General features: G+C 58.1%; 1 protein-coding gene across 3 annotated transcripts; it reads left to right on the top strand.

Annotated features, from left to right (window-relative positions):
* Positions 1-40: 40 nt before the first annotated feature.
* On the top strand, positions 41-17,620 carry TBKBP1 (TBK1 binding protein 1). Of its 3 annotated transcripts, none has more exons than XM_043904346.1 (10): positions 41-178; positions 2,070-2,329; positions 2,711-2,833; positions 3,071-3,175; positions 4,206-4,386; positions 5,366-5,538; positions 5,724-5,785; positions 14,015-14,133; positions 14,316-15,043; positions 16,058-17,620. In XM_043904346.1, exons 2-10 carry the CDS (start codon positions 2,105-2,107, stop codon positions 16,184-16,186), a joined length of 1,845 nt encoding a protein of 614 aa, XP_043760281.1. In that variant the 5' UTR covers positions 41-178; positions 2,070-2,104; the 3' UTR covers positions 16,187-17,620. The 3 variants fall into 3 exon arrangements, with proteins under 3 accessions (XP_043760281.1, XP_043760279.1, XP_043760280.1); XM_043904344.1 differs by having other exon boundaries at positions 5,363-5,538; XM_043904345.1 differs by lacking the exon at positions 41-178 and adding an exon at positions 346-1,693 and having other exon boundaries at positions 5,363-5,538.
* Positions 17,621-19,580: the final 1,960 nt, after the last annotated feature.

The following is a 19,580-nucleotide window of genomic DNA, read 5'->3' as shown; positions in this document are numbered from 1 at the left end:
GGGGCGGGAGCGAGGGAGGGGGGCTGGGGGGAGGGGTGGGGGGTGGGGAGAGACCCGGCGGCGGCGACAGGGCGAGAGCGGAGCGCGGTGCCAGGGGGGTGGGGGCACCGGTGCCCGTCTGGGGAGGGAGCAGGCGGAGGGGGTAAGCTGCGATTACCAGCAGGAACCGGCAGCAGCTGTGAGTCCCGGCAGGGCTGGGCGGGGGGAGGGGAGCGGCGCCTAGGGTCGGCCCCCGGGGGTCGCGGGGGTGGGCTGGAGAGGAGGTTGGCCCGCAGCTGGTCCAGGGTAGCGGGGAGGGGAAGGGTCCGGCGTCGGCCGTTCGCATTCCCCCTTTCCCCCCTCCTCCGCCGCTTCTCAGGCCGCACCGCGTCCGGAGCCCCTTCCCCGGCCCCGGGAGGTGAACTAGGGGCCCGGGGCTCGGCGGCAGTGGGGGAGGGGGCTGCCTGGTCTCGGCCTCTGAGAGGGGAGGGGCGACAATTTCTGTCGGCCGAGCTAAAGGGGTTTAAAGGGCGGCTCTTAAAGGGGCCGCAGAAGGGGCCCGGGCCGAGGAGGCACCCCTTCCCCATCCGCCTGTCGTCGCGCTCGCGCGGGGCCGCTGGGCCGAAGGGAGAGAATGCAGAGGAAGCAAACGCGGGTCGCGATCGCCCTAGCGGCAGAGCCCCAGCTCGTGGGGTTGGGCTCGAGGTGGCGGGCCGGGGGTCGGGGGTGTGGTGAGCGCTGGTGAGCGGAACTGGGGGAGAGGGGATAGGCTTGGAGAGGAGAGGGTTAAAGGTGGGGCCAGCCCTACAAACACGCGCACACACTTCTTACTCAGACCCGGTCACACGCGTTTCCCTGGCACTTAATGCGGGGCGGTGTTGAGGCCTGGGCCCGAGTCCTCTCCACCCAAGGCTTTTTGCTGCCGGGCTTTGGGAGGTCGCGGACCCCACTGCCGCAACTCACACCTCGGGAGCCCCCTCTCTTACGCGCACACATGCTCCGGCGCGCGCGCACACCTCGGACATTCCCATAGTGCCTCACGTGACACACGGCCCCGAACGTGCCCACCCTTCACACACGCTCACGCACGCGTGCACACACGCACACACAAACACTCACGGCCTCCCGGTCACTTCCCCCTCCATCCGACCCCCGCCTGCATCCCCGCTTAAGGCGCTCATTGACTATGACACACCTACACTCATTCACAGACACACACACTCCCCCCACACATGCCAGCCACAGACACACATTCATAAACAGGGCCAGGAGAAGTACACACGCACCCCCTCGCCTACTCTTTCGGGAGCCCTGAGTCATTCCTGCCCCCTCCCAAGGCTCCCCACTTCCCTGTGTGCTGGCACACAGGCCGGGCTTAGGAATTCTTTGGCCTCTTCACCTGAGCCTGGCGGCCCTCTCCCAGAGCCCCCTTCCCTTCTGTGTTCCCTCAGACACTCAGCGGAGGACTTCCTGTGGGTCCCAGGTCAGGGGTGAGGAGGGCCTGGAGGGTTGCCACAAACCCAGTGTGAGTTGGGGAGGTGCTTCCTTTTCCTGAACTCTGGGATCCTACAGGAGGAAGCTGGGAAGTTGGGCGGGGGCCCAGCAGAGGATGTGCCGACAGTGGTGGGGCTGACCCTCCCTCCCAGAAGCACTGGGCCTTCCTTAGGGAGGAGCCAGGGGTGCCGAGGCCGGGCATGAGGAGCTTGTCAGAGAGGTATTTGGGGAAGTGAGGCCTGGGGTGGGGAGGGGTCTGAGAAGTCAGTCAAGGCAGGCCTCATCTGGGCCCCCTGTGCTGGGAAGGCAGCGCTCTCCTGTCCACAGGTCTCCCTGGGTTCCTGAAAGAGTCCTTCTCTGCTTCTGGCTTCGCTTACTTGTCCTTATTTGTCACCGCTCCCCCTGTCCCCCGCAAGTCTTACTTGCCTCTGGTCCCAGCCCCTTCCCCAGGGCAGCAGAGAAGGGAAGATGGGGCTGGGAGGGAACTGTGAGACACAGGTTGCATCTCAGCTGGCCACAGAGCTCCTCAGGCCAGGACAAGGGGTGTTGGGACAAGCTCTGGGCCCCCCTCCCCACCGTTGCTCCTGCTCTCCCAGGAGGCCCAGGGCGGGCCGCGGCCCAGGCCCTTGCCATGGAGTCCATGTTTGAGGATGACATCAGCATCCTGACCCAGGAGGCCCTGGGGCCCAGTGAGGTGTGGCTGGATGCCCCTGGAGACCCCTCGCTGGGGGAGGACATGTGCTCTGCCTCCCACTTTGCCCTGATCACGGCCTATGGAGACATCAAGGAGAGGCTGGGGGGCCTGGAGAGGGAGAATGCCACCCTCCGCCGCCGCCTCAAAGTCTACGAGATTAAGGTCAGAACCTGGGGGTGATGGGGGTCTGACTGTGTGTGTGGCAGGGGAGGGGGCTGCTGGAGATCCAGCAGAGACTCCAGGGATCCAAAAGAGGGGTATGGGGCACTCGAGGATCCCTCATGAGGGTTGTGGCTGCTCTGGATGGATGGGGACTCTGGAGAGCCCAGCACCAATCAGGAAGGGATCAGGAGGATTCCTCTCAGGAACACTAGACCTTAGATCTAAAAAGATCTGGTTTGTGGGAGACGCCTTCTGGGCCATGGGAATCGGGATGAACAGATCCCACTGGAGCTGGGAGGGAGAGGCTAGAACTCTGAGTCAGGTTGTGGGATGGGGACACAGCTAGGCTGAAGCTCTTCTGAGGGCCTGCCTCATTTGCAGTACCCACTGATCAGTGACTTTGGGGAGGAGCATGGTTTCTCTCTATATGAAATCAAGGATGGTTCCCTGCTGGAGGTGGAGAAAGTCAGCCTGCAGCAACGGCTCAACCAGTTCCAGCATGAGGTGAGCCCTCCCTGAGTTTTTGCTCCAACCCACCTCTGATAATCCCCAACCCCAGCCTCTGGCCTTCCATCTCTTTGATCAGAGATGGCCATGGCCCTCCATAGTACCAGCTTCAACTCCACTTGCCCTTCCACTGGGTGCTGGCAGTGGGGGTGGGAGGCACAGGGTGCTGCTCTGCCCCCAAGTCAAGGTGGGCCTGACTGTGGCTGCCCTCTACCCTCTCTGGGCCTCATCCAGTTGCAGAAAAACAAGGAGCAGGAAGAACAGCTTGGGGAGATGATCCAGGCTTACGAGAAGCTCTGCGTGGAGAAGAATGACCTGGAGACGGAGCTGGGAGAGATGGTGAGGTCCAGGGAGCCTGGGTGCTTGAGGGTGTGACCTTGGCTATGTGCTTGTGGTACGCACTCCGCATTGTTCATGTCTGTCTGTGAGTGTCCACGTCTGGTGAGTGGGGTTGTGTGTGTCATACAAGTTGTGAGCAACTCTGTGTACATCCTGACTCTGCAGTGACAGATGACTATGTGAGTGGCCCTGTAGAACACTGTGAGTCTGTGTGTATGTTTGGGTCTCATGCTGGGTTGACCCTATGCCTATAGCACTGTGCTGGAAGGCTGTATGGGTGGGGGCAGAGGGGACTGGAAGTGTTTGTGATTGCTGGGATGGGCCTTGGCCTGTGTGTGATTCTAAGTCACGGTATGGCCATGCCGGTCAGCAAGTGGGCAGGTGTCAATCAGGAGACATGGTCTCTTACTGACTCCTAGCTATGACCTGGGTCAAGTCACTTAGCTTCTGTCCTGCCTCTGAGAAGTGAGGCAAATAATAACAACCTTGCTGAGCTGTTATGGGACATTCATGTAAAAATGCCTTGACTTAATCGCAAACACTTACATGGCATTTACCTGTGTGCCAGGCATAATTCTTATCTCTTCAGGTATATTTACTGATTTTAATCCTTGTAACAAACTGACTTCAGAGGTAGGTGTGGTTAGCCCCATGTTACAGATGAGGTAAACAAAGCCCAGAGTAGTTACACCACACATACGAATGGAAGCTTTTATGCTCTTGAGGGGTCGGCAGTGTTTGGATAGGGGGCTGAGTATTTTTAGAAGTGTTTCTGCGTGTTAGTGACAGGGAAGAGGCATTAACTGTGACCTTGCAAGGGGCAGTAGCCAGAAACATCTGCATTGCAGTTGATGGGAGGGACCTTGTACTCATGGCCACTTGGAGAGTGGAGTTGGAATGTGTGACCTGGGGCCTCTGCTCAGTTTAGAGGGGTGATGGACACCCAGACATGGGGAAGTCCTGGGTTTAGGGAGCCCATTGGGGTGCCCTGGTCTGGTGCAGATCCTCACGCCCTTTTCTCCCTCTATAGCGGGCCCTGGTGGAGACCCACCTGCGGCAGATCTGTGGTTTGGAGCAGCAGTTGCGGCAGCAGCAAGGCCTCCGGGATGTAGACTTCCCCAGCCTGAGCCCCCCACCTGCGCCTGCCCCGCCCTGTGCTGATCTGGACCTTCACTACTTGGCACTGAGAGGGGGATCCGGCTTGAGTCACGGTGAGATCTCGGTGACCCCTGATTTCCATACTCCGAAGTCCCCCCTGCCAGCCCCCCATTTCAACCCCATTGGACACTTCCAGGGTTTCAGATTGATAGTCAACACCCCAGTCAGTTCAGTTCAGTTACTCAGTTATGTCCGACTCTTTGTGACACCATGGACTGCAGTACGCCAGGCTTCCCTGTCCTTCGCCATCTCCCAGAGCTTGCTCAAGACTCAGGTCCATTGAGTCAGTGATGCCGTCCAACCATCTCATCCTCTGTCGTCCCCTTCTCCTCCTGCCTTCAGTCTTTCCCAGCATCAGGCTCTTTTCTAATGAGTCAGCTCTTCGCATCAGGTGGCCAAAGTATTGGAGCTTTAGCTTCAGCATCAGTCCTTCCAATGAATATTCAGGACTGATTTCCTTTAAGATTGACTGGTTTGATCTCCTTGCAGTCCAAGGGACTCTCAAGAATCTTCTCCAACACCACAGTTCAAAAGCATCAGTTCTTCCACGCTCAGCTTATACTGTCTTAAATTTCTCCGATAATCACCTCATCCCTCCTTACCAACTGTCCCCTCACCTCACCACTATTACTCCAGGTTCTCCCAACTGACATCCTGCCCTTAAATCCTTCATTCACAGGCTCCTCCTGCAATTCCTATATATGCCAGCAGAGGGCGGCCCCACCCAGAGTCCCCCTGCTTGTCTTTGGTTGTGATTGGGAGAGGCCCCTAAGGATGCTTGCAGATGAGAGTCTGACCAGGGAAACTCTTCCAAAGCCGGTCTTATCTCTCCCCTGACCTCCAGGAAGGTTAGAAAAAGCAACTCAGCCCATCACTGCCCTCTGCTCTCAGTAGAGGTTTATCTGTCATCCTGGGCTGGCTGGAACCCTCACGCTGCAGTTCTCACCTGTTTCACTTTGTGTTGATCTGGGAGTGGGTGGAGGGCGCCCAGCAGCTGGTTCCAGCGTGACATTGTCCTTTCCTCTGTAGCAGGCTGGCCAGGCGCCACGCCGAGTATGAGTGAACTGGAGCGGCGGCGGCTGGAAGAGGCCCTGGAGGCTGCCCAGGGAGAGGCCCGGGGGGCTCAGCTTCGGGAGGAGCAGCTCCAGGCCGAGTGTGAGCGGCTGCAGGGGGAGCTGAAGCAGCTGCAGGAGACCCGGGCCCAGGTAAAAGCGGGGGCACCAACCCCAGGCCCCTGCTCTGGCACCTGTGGAGCGCTGGGAGCTGCTGGAAGGAACTCTTAACAGAGATCAGGGGTTTCCTCACTGAGTACAGACCAGCCCTGGGAATAGTAAAGAAGGGAGGTCCCAGCCAGTGAGGTTGGGGTCTGACTGTTCCATCTTTCCCTTAGGATCTAGCCTCCAACCAGTCGGAACGGGACATGGCGTGGGTGAAAAGAGTTGGGGATGATCAGTAAGTCACTTTGTAATCCTCTTCCTCTTAACCTCTGCAACCCAGGGGGTGGCATTTTCCAGGTTCCCTCTTTGGTTCACTCCGCCCCCTCCGCACTGTTTAGGGGACCTGTCTTCCAAGCAGTCAGGGCTGTGTTTTGGGTTGTTTGTGTGGCTCTGCGTCCTTCACAGGGAAGGAGGCAAGGTTCTGGCATGCTCAGGTTCTTGGAGGTTCCCTCTGCTTTCTCTGGCACCCAGGCCTGTGTCTTGTCGAGGTGTTGGGTTGGGAGAGACTTCCTTGGCAGCTTTGCTGCTGTGTTGCATCCTCTGGTGAGTTTTGGGTCTCTCTGGGACTCATTTTCTATCCCAAGAACAAGGCCCAGCCAGTTGGGTTAACCAGCTCCTCCCTGACAGGGAGGAAGGAGATGATGGTTTCTTTCAGGATTGTGGTACCTTGTCTCCTACCTCAGGAGAGAGAAAGCAGAGACTTAGGAGAGGACAGACTTCCTTGAGTTCATGCAGCAGCAAGCCGGGAATGAGAACCTATTAGGCTGGGGCGTCTCTTGGGGATCCTGCCATTAAAGAGAACCAGCAGTAGGTGGGAAGGGTGCTGTGTCAGTGGGGCGCCTAGTCGTGGGGCAGCACTGGGCAGCCAGGGAGAGAGTGCACACAGCCTGGCAGCAGTGAGCCTGGCGCCTCTCACATCCGCACCCGAACTCACCCTCTCCCACTTTCTGAGAAATAGAGCACAAACCTCCTTCCGCCTAAGCCTTCCCCCCACAAGATGAGGAGTGTAACGCAGACTCCATCCTTTCATTGGTGGGGAGGACTGAGGCCTGGAGAGGGCAGGAGCCAAGCCTCCAGCACACACACACCCGGCTCCGGGACCCCCTGGGCCTCCTCACCCTCCTGCCTGCTTCTGGTCAGTCAGGGGTACCCTCACCTCCCCCTGCACCCTGGGGTGAGGACCTGGGTGGAGCTGTGATAGCTGGGGAGTGAGAACCTAGTTTGTGGGACTAATGGGTGGGACTCCTCACTGTTAGGGGCCTCTGCAGAGAGGGTCCACCCTAGCTTGTGGCTGGGGCTCAGAGCCTGTCCTAGCCTGTATGCCCAGACCCGGAAAACACACATACACATACTTGTTCTAGAATCCTAACTTGCCCCCAAAGTCACACCGTAGCTCCCTTTATGGCTCACTGAATCCACCTCCCTCCCAGAAGACCAGTAGAGAAGCCTCCCTCAAGAGGTTGAACCCAGAGAGAGGATTTTTTTTTTGGCTGAAGTCTGAACAGCCAGGCTTCGAATCTCAGGGACCCCTCCGGGGATGCCGAGTGGCTCAGCTTTGCTGATTTCAACTCTCTGGGCCCAGGTTTCCCTCCCAGGCTCAGCAGTCCATCACTGCTGAGGGATGTGAGTGGAAGGTGATGTGGGGGAGGCCGAGAAGAGGTGGCACGTCCCCAGGGGCCGAGTGAGTGAGTGGGTAAAAGAGAACCCGTCCCACGGATGCCTCTGGAGGTCGTGCCATCCATGCCACTCGCCCTTGCCAGAATAGCCCCTTTTCCTCCCCCCTACAAGGTACCTATCCCCACCCTGTCTCTTAGCCAGAGGGATCTGGGCTCTGCTCCAGGCTGGTCCTACCAGAGGTGACCTCCAGCTCCTCCCCTGGGTCTCCATGGTTTGGACTCTGCGTCACGGCCTCGCAGACTTCTGCCCCTGGAGCCAGCCGGGCCTTTCAGGCCGAGCATCTCTGGACAGCCCCAGCTTGGCAAGAGTTAATTCTCAGAGGAAGTCCTCACTCCCCCGGTAGTTTTATTTTCTTATAAGCTCAGCTCCTTTTGGTAATAAGCTGCTTCCCGAGTGCTCCCTCCCCTGTCCTCCCACCTGAGGAGGCCTCAGTCACCTGCTCTCAGCTCCCTTCCCCGCACCAGCCCCTCCCTTTCCTTCTACTTCTGCCTGACCCTTCAGGCGCGTGGGAATTTTACATGTGGGCCTTCCAGGAGAGGATAGCTGAGGTGGGTTATCCGCATGGAAGTGTGAAGGCGGAAGAGGGGGCCAGAGAGGTTCCTGAGTCCAGCCCATGCCTCGGTGGGAACTCGTTGTATCCCGAGAGGTGCTCCCCCTCCTTGGCGTGGATGCCTCCAGGGTGGTCGTCACTTTTACCGTGGGAGTCCCGGCTGTTCACATAGCTTCCCCCGTACTGCTGCTGCCTCTATTAATTCCCCTCTGTGAGGCCTCCTGGTGCTGAGGGGCCAGGCCTGGAGGCAGTCTCAGCCCCAGGGTTTCCAGGCTCCCCCATCCCAGCCCCTGGTTCACAAGCCCATCATCAGTGTTCCTCTGAAAATGGGCACCCAGACCAGACTGCCGCCCTCCAAATCTGACCTCGGGGCAAGATTTCCCAGCCATGTGGTCAGTGCCCAGGGGAAGAGCCCCTGAAGGTGACCCACCTTCAGTGACCAGGGGCTAAAGGCAGTCATGAAGGAAGAGATGGAAGTGGAGACCAAAAGGGTCCCAGCCAAGCAAGAGGTGCAGACCCATGGCCCCCCTCCTCTGGCCTACTCAGGGTCTCAGGTCCTAAGTGCGGCCTTCCTGAGGGTGTGGCTAGCACTGAGGGTGGAAGGGCCATTGTGGAGAGGGGGCTTCTAGAAGGGGCTCAGTGAGGGGACGCAGGGCCGGTGAAGGCGAGGGCTCACCCATGAGGGGAGCACTGTGAGAAGATGGGGGTTCAGCACGAGTGATGAGGGGGAAAACTATAGGCCTTTTTCCCCAACATGGGGGGCTCAGTGTTGCAGCCTGGTGCTTTTCCGCCCACCACCCCCCCACTCCTCTCTCCGCCCACAAGCCTCTGCGTGGGCTGCGGTTAGTGGTAGGGGAGAAGTGTGAACTCTGAGAGAGAGAGGATGGAAACTCTGCACAGAGGTCAAGGGCAGTGTAGGGGGGTCAGGACGGAAGTCGGAGACCCCCGTGTACCCTGAGCTCAGCCTCATGCCCCAGAGCCAGCAGGCCCAGGGCCTCCCCCTTCACGCTTCTCACCCTCCCTACTTCCTTTCTTTCAAATTTCCTTCAGCCCGGACGCCCGGCCCACAGAACTGAAGCCCTGAGCACTTGCAGCCTCGGGGCTCCCCAAGGGTGGGGAGGGGTTCTGAAGTCGGGGGCCCACCACGCCCACCTGTGGTCTGAGGGGTTGGTGGGCCTTGAACCACCTCTGACCCTCTCCCTGCCAGGGAGGCAGAGAGCAGCTCTTACCCACGCTCTCTCCCTCGATGAGGAACACCACATCCTCCCCTCATTCAAACCAAACTCATTGAGCTGGTATCTCCTTAAATGGATCAAAACTGGTTTCCCCTTTTCACCTCCCATCTCCTAGGCGTTTCCCCGAGTCCTCATTCCAGACACCGTGTGAGGCAGTTTACCTATAAAATCTCATTTGAGTCTCACCAAAAACCATGTGACAGTGTTGTCCCCTGAGCAAATCAGGGTACAAAGAAGTAATCAGAGAATTTAAGTGCAAATACCAAGCAGGTCGTGAAACGATGGAGTAATAGCCCTTCTGTGGTGTTTTTATGGTTCAAATTCTTGTCCAGGTAGGAGGTCCTTATACGAGGAGCAGCCCGATGATTTGCTGACTGATCGGTTTTGAAAGTGAAAGGAGGTCCTATTAATAATTCTGCCAGGTGACTCCTGTCAACCAGGACAGCCCTGGGCAAACTGGGATCTGTGGGCCCCCAGCCTGGAGGAGGACTCTGATTCCAACCCTGCTGTGAAACTTCTCCATTTAGCTGCATCTGGGGAGGCTTTCTAGACACAAAGACCATCTGGCTGAGCTGGAAGCGTGGCAGGGGCTGCCATGAAGAGCCGGGCTCTGTGGACCGCAAGTCATAGCTGGTCGAGGAGAGTGAAGGGGCTCAAGGCGCCTGAAAGGAAGTGGTAGATCGCTGGGTTGTTGCAAGCGACTTCCTCCTCCCCCCAGCCCGCAACCTCAAGTCCGCTCCACGGCCGGGTGCCTGTGGTCCCTCCCTGAGGGTCAGGCCGGGCGGGAAGACTAGTGCTGGGTGTGCCTGTGGGTAGTGGAAAGTTTGGTCCTTAAATGCCCCTGCAAGGGTGATGTGGCTGGGGGGCAGCTCGGGCAGCTATGGGCAAGGATGGGGGAGCTGGGAATGCTGGATTTCTGTTTTCCTCCTGATTCTGTCAGCCAGGGATTCTGACCACATGACCAGCTCTGATCCTGATCCCATCCCTGCCTGTAACCCCTATCCCTCATCCTGACCCCAGCCTTAATCCTGACCTCGAGCCTGTCCTTAGTTCTAATCCCATGACGCAGTGCTAGCCTGAATCTTGACCCTGCCACATCTGCATCCTCATGGAGGCTCCAGCGCATCACAGGGCACCCAGTGAACCAGGAAGACACTGCACTCAGAAGCCCATGTGTCTCCCAGCTGGTTTGGGGCAGAAAGAGGCCTTCTACAGAGGCAGATGCTTAGGTCTCTAACCTTTCTCATCTCTGTAGCTTTATCAATAACAGTGAAGATGATTGTTTCCACATGAGTTGCTGAACTCCCTGAATTATTCGTTGAAAGAAAGAATGAAAGGATAAGTCAACAGAGGGTAGAATGATGTACAGGGGCTGGGAGCCCTCTTTCCTGCCAGCACTGCCATTTGTACTCTGGCTTCTCCAAAGGTGCCAGCTCAGCAGGCTGAGGTGCCAAGAGCCTGTTTGAGTCCCTGCTTTGTACCACTATTGCTCTGTGACCTTGAGCAGGCCTCTTAATATAAACTCTGTCCTTCCACTTCCACACGTGTCAAGCACCTTCCTCTCCCCTCCCCAGGCAGGGCTGGTGATGCTCAGGGATCCCAGGCCACTTTGGAGGTCCTCAGCCTCTTTCTCCTCTTCTTAGCCTTCTGTTGCCTTCCCACCTATCCTTTCCCCCTTCCCTGATCCTTTTGGAAGGCAGTTGATACCTGAGTAATGAATAGCCTCGACTTCAGCATCCAGGAGACCAGAGCTCCCATTCTAGCAACTCCACTATTACTAGGCTTTCTGACTTTGGTCAACTGACTTAACCTCTGTAAGCTTCAGTTTTCTCATCTGTAACATGGAGGTAACAAGCCGGCCAACACTGCAGGGTTGTCCTGAAGACTAAGTTCTTAGCACAATGCCTGGCCTCTGATAAGGGCTCATACAGATTATGATTCTTTTCTGGGTGCTTCCCAAGTTCTGAGAGACTCAGACGGAACTTGTCCCCCATAATTTAAGCAATGAGGAAGCACCCAGATGCAGGCATCTGCTGCCATTCACCTGACCCAACCTTCCCAAACAGCCGTGATGGTGGAAAATAGCACTCAGGTGTGGGCCAGGAAGCGGAATGTGTATTCAGGTGCATGCATGCGACTCTTGGTTGTGTTGTGAAGTTGAGATTTTTTTTCCACTGAATTGGCAGTGTTTTCTAACGTGAGTCATTCAGGTCATTAGCGTATTTAGCAGCCCAGGCCTGTGCATCTTGAGGTGGGTAGTCACCCAATGCAGGAGGGAGGTCTCACAGTGCCTTGGAGCATCAGGTCTGGTCCCCCTAACCTTGCCCAGGGTCTCAGAAGCAGTTTTGAGGGCTGCCTGGAGCTCCTAGAGGACACGGTAGGCGGGGGCAGAGCTGGAAGAGGGGCTGGGCATCCTGGGCTAGGTCCTTCTCCCTTCCATTTCCTGCTGCCTTGTCCATTTTGCTGCGAGGAGAGTGCCAGGAACTCGGTGCTGGAAACTGGGGTAGCTCCTGACAAGGGGAGGAAGGCAGGCAGAGGAGAGATGGGGCCTGGCAACTGAGTGTGGCAGGTGAGATCTCTGAAGCAGGGTGTGAAGGCGACGACCTGTATCTGTCACCTGAGATAGGCAGTGAAAGCAGATGCGGAGAGAAACCGGCTGCTCGGTCAGAGGGGATGTTCCATCTGTGACCTGCCCAGAGCCCCCTCCTGCCCTCACCACTGGGGGGTTAGCATGATTGTCCGGAAGGCCCCCAGTCTGAGGGAGGAGGTGCAGCTCTGGCCCTCAGATCCCCTTGGTTTGAAGCAGGGAGCCTTCCACTGGAAAGTCCCCAATTTACTATGGGCCATAGACCGGACCTCTCAGTCTGATGAGGGTGATGCCGTTCCTTCCCATAGACCCATGCTAAAGGAGGAGGGTGGGGGACATAGGACACCCGAGGGCTGAGATAAGATGGGACGGAGGATGCAGCACCTTGGCAAAGCCTCCCCAAAGGACTCCTTCCCTCTGTTCCTCTCCACCCCTGTCCACCATCAGACTGATAGAGGGCACTCTCCCTCCCTAAGAAGTGGGGTTGTTCCCCAGAATCGCAGCCTGTTTGTAATAATTTGGCTTTGGCCCAGATGGGTTAAAAATAGTTTTGTTGTGGGAGGGGCTCCCCCTCCACCCAGCTCTGCCCCAGGATTAGTGAGAGAACAAGGCGAGAGCGAGGGAGTTCAGTCACCATCTACCCGCTGCACCTCGGCTTTTCCTGCCCTCTGAAGCCCTAACCTCACGACTTCCCGTCCTCTTCTCCGGGGTTGGTCAGACACACACACACACACTCACTCACTCACCCTGTTCCTCACTCATCACACTGGCCTCACACCTCCCTTTGCTCCCTCCCGTTCACACGGATCCTCTCTTACATGTCCCATTACCATGAGATGAGAGCAGGGCCCCCTCCTTGCCTCCCAGCTACTGGGGCAACCTCCCCCCCCCCCGCCTCCCCAAGACAAAATCCCTCTGGAGTGGCCAAGCCTCTGCCTGCCACTTCCCCTCCAGCTCCAACTTCCACAAAGTTCCAGAGTCCCTTCTGGATTGGGTGAGGGGGCAAGATCTGGGGAAACAATATCCCCTGCCTCCCCAGCTCTGTCCAGGCCCAGGTCAGAGATGAAAGTGGTGACCCAAGGCCATGGCAGAGTCTCCTGTGATGTCAGGACGGGCTCCCTGGAGGTGTGCAGGCTGGGGTGGGAAAGAGAGGAGGGGCAATGCTGAGAATGGTAACTTTCATTCAGCTATTCTGGGTCAAAGGGACCCAAAGAGAAAGGGAGAGAAAAGGAAGTGGTTGAAGTCTTTGCTGAGTCTGTTCCAGCTCCAGGAGGGTGGGTGCCCTGGAGGCCTGCGCAGGAAGTGGGAGGAAAAAAAGGGAAGAAGAGGGACTTCCCTGGTGGTCCCGTGGTTAAGATTCCACACTTCCACAGTAAGAGGCACAGGTTCAATTCTTGGCCAGGGAACTAAGATCTTGCATGCTGCATGGCCTGGCAGAAAAGAAAAGAACAAAGGGAACAAAAAAGAAAAATGGTAAGAGAGGCTCAATTCAATATTGACTTACTGAACAGCTACTGGGTACCAGATCCTGGACAAGATGCTGGCAATACGAACAGAGTGATGATAATCTCTACGTTTGAGGAACTCCCAGTGAAGTTCCAGAATAAGGCAACTTTTGTTAGATGCTTAACATGAGTGGTGCCCCCTGGAGGTGTGCCAGGCACAATAGCTGTTCACAGAGATCTCCAGGTAAAGGGCTCCCTGGTGGTCCTGGGAGTTGCAAGGCTGAAAGGAGCAAAGCAGTGGACCTAGGCATACTTGGGTTCCAGTGTATCAGTTGGCACCTCTGCCAAGCCAGGAGGCCATGTCTTCACTTACAGAATGGGGCTCTTCGTAGGCTGTGCAACAGCGGTCTCTAATCTTCCAAAGGTGAGAACTCCTCTGGCCCCCCGCCCCCACATGCAGATTGTACTTCACAAAGTATTAGTATGAATACTTTGAGAAAACTCACAGCAACAAAAGCTACTATAAATTCAGTGCAGCTTTTTGATGAATCTGTTTTGTCACCAGTTTCTGCACAGATTAGAAGCACATTCACACATACCTGTATGAGATGTGTTCAGGCCACAGACAATGCTCAGTGAATACACAGATTCAGGGAGCCCTTGAAATCACTGAGGGCTCCAGCACCCCCCCAACCCATAGTCTGGGAACCACTGCCCTAGCCCCAGGTAAGGTGTAGGGAACCCCTTGGAAGAGGTTCCCCTTTGAGGTGGCCCTTAATGCCCAAGAGAATTTCTGCAGCGGGGGTAGGAGGGTCTGGGAGGGTAGGGCCAGATGCCAGGGCAGAGGCCGTTCTTCCTCCACAGCTGTGACAGTAAACCCACTTCCCTTCTCCTCACTCTCTGCCCTCTGACCTGAGGGTCGGGGCAGGCTGCGGTCAAGCCTTGACCCGGGTGACTGGGTATCCTTCAGGGTGAACTTGGCGCTGGCTTACACGGAGCTGACAGAGGAGCTTGGCCGGCTTCGGGAGCTGAGTTCCCTGCAGGGGAGGATCCTGAGGACGCTGCTGCAGGAGCAGGCCCGGAGTGGCGGTGAGAGGACCCAGAGGGCGGAGGGCAGCCGCGGCCACCCTCCACTTCCTTCCCCGGTGCCCCGGCCCGTTCCACTCGGGAGGAGAGGGGGTGGGCAGTGGTCCCTGGCAAGGCCCGGGCTCCGCAGTCCCGACGGCCTCTCCCCCAGCACTCTCGCCTGACCTGCTCTGCTTCTCTCCTAGGCCAGAGGCACTCGCCGCGGTCGCAGCGCCACTCCCCGGCCCCCCAGTGCCCCTCGCACTCCCCGCCGGCCCGCGCGGCGCCCCCATGCCCCCCGTGCCAGTCCCCTGTCCCCCAGCGCCGCTCCCCTGGGCCCCCCTGCCCCTCGCCCCAGCAGCGCCGCTCTCCGGCCTCGCCCTCCTGTCCGTCGCCCGTCCCGCAGCGCCGCTCGCCGGTGCCGCCGCCGTGTCAGTCCCCCAGCCCGCAGCGCCGCTCCCCAGGGCCCCCCACCTGCCCGGCCCCGCAGCCCCGGCCTCCGCCGCCCCCGCCGCCCGGGGAGAGGACGCTGGCCGAGCGAGGCTACGCCAAGCCGCCCAGCCACCACGTGAAGGCCGGCTTCCAAGGCCGGCGCAGCTACTCAGAGATGGCGGAGGGCGCGGGCTACGCGGGCGCCTCCCCGCCCTGGCTGCAGGCCGAGGCGGCCACGCTGCCCAAGCCGCGGGCCTACGGTGGCGAGCTCTACGGCCCCGGCCGGCCCCTCAGCCCGCGGCGCGCCTTCGAGGGCATCCGCCTGCGCTTCGAGAAGCAGCCGTCGGAGGAGGAGGAGTGGGCCGTGCCCGCCAGTCCGCCCAGTCCGGAGGCCGGCGCCATCCGCTGCGCCTCGTTCTGCGCGGGCTTCCCGGTCCCCGAGTCGCCCGCCGCCACCGCCTACGCCCACGCCGAGCACGCGCAGTCCTGGCCGTCCATTAACGTGAGTGCGCTCTGGCAGGTAGACCCGGGAGCCCCGCCCTCGGCTTCGCACCTGATTGGTGGGCGGGGCCCCCTTCCTTTGACTCCGCGCTCCTCCCCCGGACGGCGCGTCCCCCGCTCTCTCCAGTGGCGTTTTGTTGGCTTGAATTGGGGCCGCACTCTTTAAAACTTGTTCAGCTTCATGGTTAAAGACCCAGTCTTCAGAGTGACAGTCCTTGCTTTGATTCTGGACTTCAACACTTAATAGCTTTGGGACCTCGGACAACTTCCTTGTCTTCTTCGGCCCTCAGTTTTCTCATCTGGAAAAATGAGGACAATGATTTATTATCTGGTTCCATTAGAGAATTCTAAAGAGGGAGGCGGGGAACCCAAAGCACTCTGCACAGTGCCTGGCTCAGTAGTAAACATCTGCTATTAATTGGTGATGAAGGCCATGCTGATCCGGTCTTGGGTCCCGACAGGGACAGCCCTACTTATTCAGTTCTGTTCATCAGGCCTCAGAGCCCCTGCCCTTTAATGTCTGTCCTAGAAGACAACCGTTTCTCAGGGCTGTATCGTTTCACAGAAATAGTGAGTTTCCTGGATGTCAGAGCCAACCCTTGCCACCTGGAAGGACCAAAATACATTCCAAAGTCAGAAAATTATTTCGGGGCTGTACATTGTTAGGGTTATCCGTTGCTCTGAGTTATCAGGGAGCTGTGTCTGAGTCACTCTGAGGGCATGTCTGGGTCTTGGCTCCCCTCATTACTGCAGATATCCTGGCAGGCTGAGCATTACCTACCACCCCATTCAGCACTACCTGGGGATACCATGCCCAGGATTGGGAGAGTGGGTGCTGAACTGGTGCAAAGTGGTGAGGGAGGGGGAGGAAGGGGGTGATGTAGGATAAGAAGTGCCCAGACGCCTTCTCATGCTGCAGTGCTCCCTGCCCTGAGACCTAGGAAAGGGCAAGCTGGGATGTGGGGACTGTGAAGGACAGATGTGGACCACAAACAACTCCTTTCTCTCCCCACAGCTGCTGATGGAGACAGTGGGCTCTGATATCCGCAGCTGCCCCCTCTGCCAGCTGGGTTTCCCACTCGGGTACCCAGATGATGCCCTCATCAAACACATTGACTCCCACCTGGAGAACAGCAAGATCTAGGGTGCCTCCCCCCACCCACTGGCAGTTTCTCCGCCCTCTCCCATCACCCCCACTCACTCACTCACTTTGAATGCTGCATGAATCTCGTAGGGGGCCCCTGCCCCTTGCGACCCCCAGATACCTCCACTAGCTACTGAGTCAACGTGTGTGCCGTCTCCCCTGGTCCAGGCACCACTCAGCCCTGGCTCTTCCCGGGAGGTCAGCCGAGGCTCTCCCCAGCTCCCTGGCTTCTGCTGGGGAGGTGGGATGGGCTGGGATGGGGAGGGGCATATCCTACCCAGCCTCTCCTTCTGCCTTTCTGTTCTCAAACAGTTGGGTCCAAGAAGGTGTCTAGTGCTTGGGCCTGGGGGAGGGGAGGGTATCAGAAGACTCCAGAAGCTCCCCAGCCCCTACCCAGATGGCCAGCTTTCTCAGGCTGTGCTCTGTCCAGGGAGTGCCTCCCTGTAGGGTCCCAGAGCCTGCCCTGCACACTGATGCCTGTTCCTCTGTCCCCTGGCCAGGTTGGAGCTCATGGCATGGCCCCCCCGCCCCCTCCACTGGGGGAAGGAGGCATCTTGTTTTCTTGCCATTCCCTGTAGGGCAGCCCTGTTTTCCCCCTCAGCCCACCCTGGGGAATAGGGAGGGTGGGAGAGGAGAGGGAGGACCCTGAAGGATTGGGAGCATCTGGCCCCAAGAGGCTGCGTTGAGGCACCACGACCCTCAGGCCGGGGAACCATCTGTGTCTGCCTCCCAGGCCCATGCCCTTCTTCTGGAGCCCCCAGCGTCAAGGTGCAGGTTGTTAAGGCAGATGTGCCCCCCCACCTGACCCCCCTCAAGCCCCGACACCACAGGTGCCCTGGAGCCCAGGTGTGACTCAGCCTCCGTTAGCTGGGTGGATGTCATCAGCCCAGCCTCCCAGGCCAGAACCTGAGGATGGGCCCAGGGTGCTGTGGAGATCAACTTCAAAAGAGCTAACCCCCTTCCCACACCCCAGCGACCCACATTCCCTCTGTGAAATCTACCTCAGAGTCGTACCCTCAGAAGGATGGGTAAGCAGGAGGCCAGGGGGTCCCCAGGGCTGAGGTGAGGAGCTTCCCAGGCCAGCGCCTGCTGCCCCACGATGAGTCCACTCTCCTCCACTGCAAGCCTCTCCCACGTCTCAGCCCGGGCGGGGGCAGTGGGCGCTGCGGTCAGTGCATGTACCATTCTGATCCAACTCTCCCAGGCCCCCCACCTCCCCACACCCCTCCCCTCCTCCTCAGCGCAGGGGAGGGAGGGGGTGTGTCGGGGTGGGGGCAAGGGGCCGAGGACTCCAGGGACACATGGCATTGTACCTTGAGTGTCCCCCTAGGGAGGGGAAACAGGGAAGGGGGACTGGAAAGGGGAGGTGGGGCCCCTGAGCTCTCTGAACAAGTTGAAAGTCCAAATAAAACTTAACCTGTTCCATCTGCGCTCCGTCTGTGCTCTCTGTGGCTGGGGGAGGGAAGGAACCCTTCCAGGCGGAAGGTCTTGGAAACTGTCTCAAGTAACCACAACCACAGGAGGGCAAGTAGGGGATGCTTAGGGCCGCCGTGTTCCCAGGTGGTTCTGGAGACGCAGGCATGCGAGTGGCTACAGGTGACTTGTGATGTGGACTTTATTTGGAACAGATGGGGAGCAGCAGAGGGTGTCTTCATGACCAGCCCTGAGCAGGTGTCAGGGACTCGTGAATTTTCCCTCCCAGCAGGTCTGGCAGGTAGAGGTTCTGTAGCCTGAGGATTCGTTTACCCGTAGCACTTTTTTTTTTTTTTCCATCAAATGATTTCTCATGCCAGGAACCAGACTGGAGCCTCAAAAAGGAAGGAACATTTATTTGGGTTCCATGTCCTTGTGGGTCAGAGAGCAGGGAGTGGCTCAGCGGCTGCCTTGAAAAGTGCCATAGCCTGGGAGGTCAGAGCCAGGTCATGAACCATGACTTCTGCCCCAGCTTGGGCTATGCCCTCTTGTCTGCAGAACGGGCCTGACCTACTTACTCATCACATCTCGGTGCCTTTCATTTCCATGTGACACTCTTTGGCCAAGGATTCACTTGAAAGCAAAAGGCAGGAGCCACTGCTCACGGAAGACCCAAGGTCCAGCTCCAGACCTGGGGTTTATATCCTTCCCTGTTCAGTGCCGAGGTGCAGCCCCCACAGGGAGACTTCCCTGCTCCTCTGTTGCAGTTGACAACTATAGCTGCTAAAAGCTTATCCAACCTTGATTTCATCTGCAGCCAAGTCCTGAGTGCCAGGGAAGGCAAGAACAGACATCCCCATGGGACATGGCTTCTTACAAGCCCTGGGAGAGAGGGCTCTGGAATCTCCGGCACAGGAGTTCCCCTGGTTTTCTCCCACTCCATGGAAGAGGTTTTCTTTCTGCCATGGATGAAGGCAGCACCCAGGCATCTGGGTTTTGTTTGGATCCCTGGAAGCATTTGCTAGAAGGACATGAGAAAATTAGGGGTGGTAAAAAGACACAAAGCAAAGAGAAATCCCAGCCGTTGATAAGAAGGGCAAAGGATGACCTGGAATTGAGCTGTGTGGGGGCATGGCTTGTGTAAGCTCACCTGGTCCTTGGGTATATGCCTGAAGGCGTGAGGAAACCCAGCTACCCTCAACCTGGACACTCCTGTCATGGGGGGAGGGGAGTATGGCAACGTCAGGTGCAGATTCCAGCAACATGTCTCCTCAATCTCTGGGGACATGGGAAAGGGCTCAGATGCAGGACGGGAAGCTGCTTGGGGCTGGAAGGGAAGGGGAAGAAGGAAGAAAAAGCTAGTGTTTCCCCAGCCCGGTTCCTCTGGACCTGCAGCCTTTAACTTAATGCCTGCCCAAAGGAGAGGACTAGGGGGTGGGGAGCCCTGCCAACACTCATCCTTCTCTTCCCAACGGGATTCTGGGCTGCGATCAGACGTGAGGATGCTCGTTACTCTATGGGAGTAATTCAGGGACCCCAGGGCCTGAGAGAGTGGGAGGCAGAGGGGTCTGGATCTCTGGGCCTCTGAAGAGGTGAGGAGGGTGGGACTACTTGCACAGGAGCAAAGTGGGGGAAGACCCTTTCGAGGCTGGAGATGACACCTGGGAACCCACTCACTTTCACCAGCACAGATGAGGAGCTGGACTTGGGGAGGAGGGGGGTCAGTGGCAGGGAGGAGTCACAGACTCCAAGCCATCTGTGGCCTCACCTCCAAGTGCCTGAGGAAAGGCCGACACCCAACATCCCAGCTCCGGCCCCACTGCCCTCTGTCTCTCCTTCATCCACCAGCTGCCCTGTGGGCCTCCCTGCCTCATCTTTGACTTCCTCAGCCAGAGCTACCAGCCTAAGCCACCCCACCCCTCTCCTGGGTCCCTGTAGAAGCTGTGCCTGGCGATCACTGAGGAATGAAGAGCTTCTCTCA

This window comes from Cervus elaphus, chromosome 5 (genome assembly GCF_910594005.1).
Source record: "Cervus elaphus chromosome 5, mCerEla1.1, whole genome shotgun sequence".
Lineage (NCBI taxonomy): Eukaryota > Metazoa > Chordata > Mammalia > Artiodactyla > Cervidae > Cervus > Cervus elaphus.
This window is presented reverse-complemented; position numbering and strand designations above follow the sequence as displayed.

Bases quoted from the DNA above. Each gene is read 5' to 3' on its own strand.
- TBKBP1 (XM_043904344.1), top strand. From the start codon at position 2,105: ATGGAGTCCATGTTTGAGGATGACATCAGCATCCTGACCCAGGAGGCC. The intron at 2,834-3,070 runs GTGAGCCCTCCC...GGCCTCATCCAG, and splicing joins TCAACCAGTTCCAGCATGAG to TTGCAGAAAAACAAGGAGCA. The intron at 14,134-14,315 runs GTGAGAGGACCC...CTTCTCTCCTAG, and splicing joins GGAGCAGGCCCGGAGTGGCG to GCCAGAGGCACTCGCCGCGG.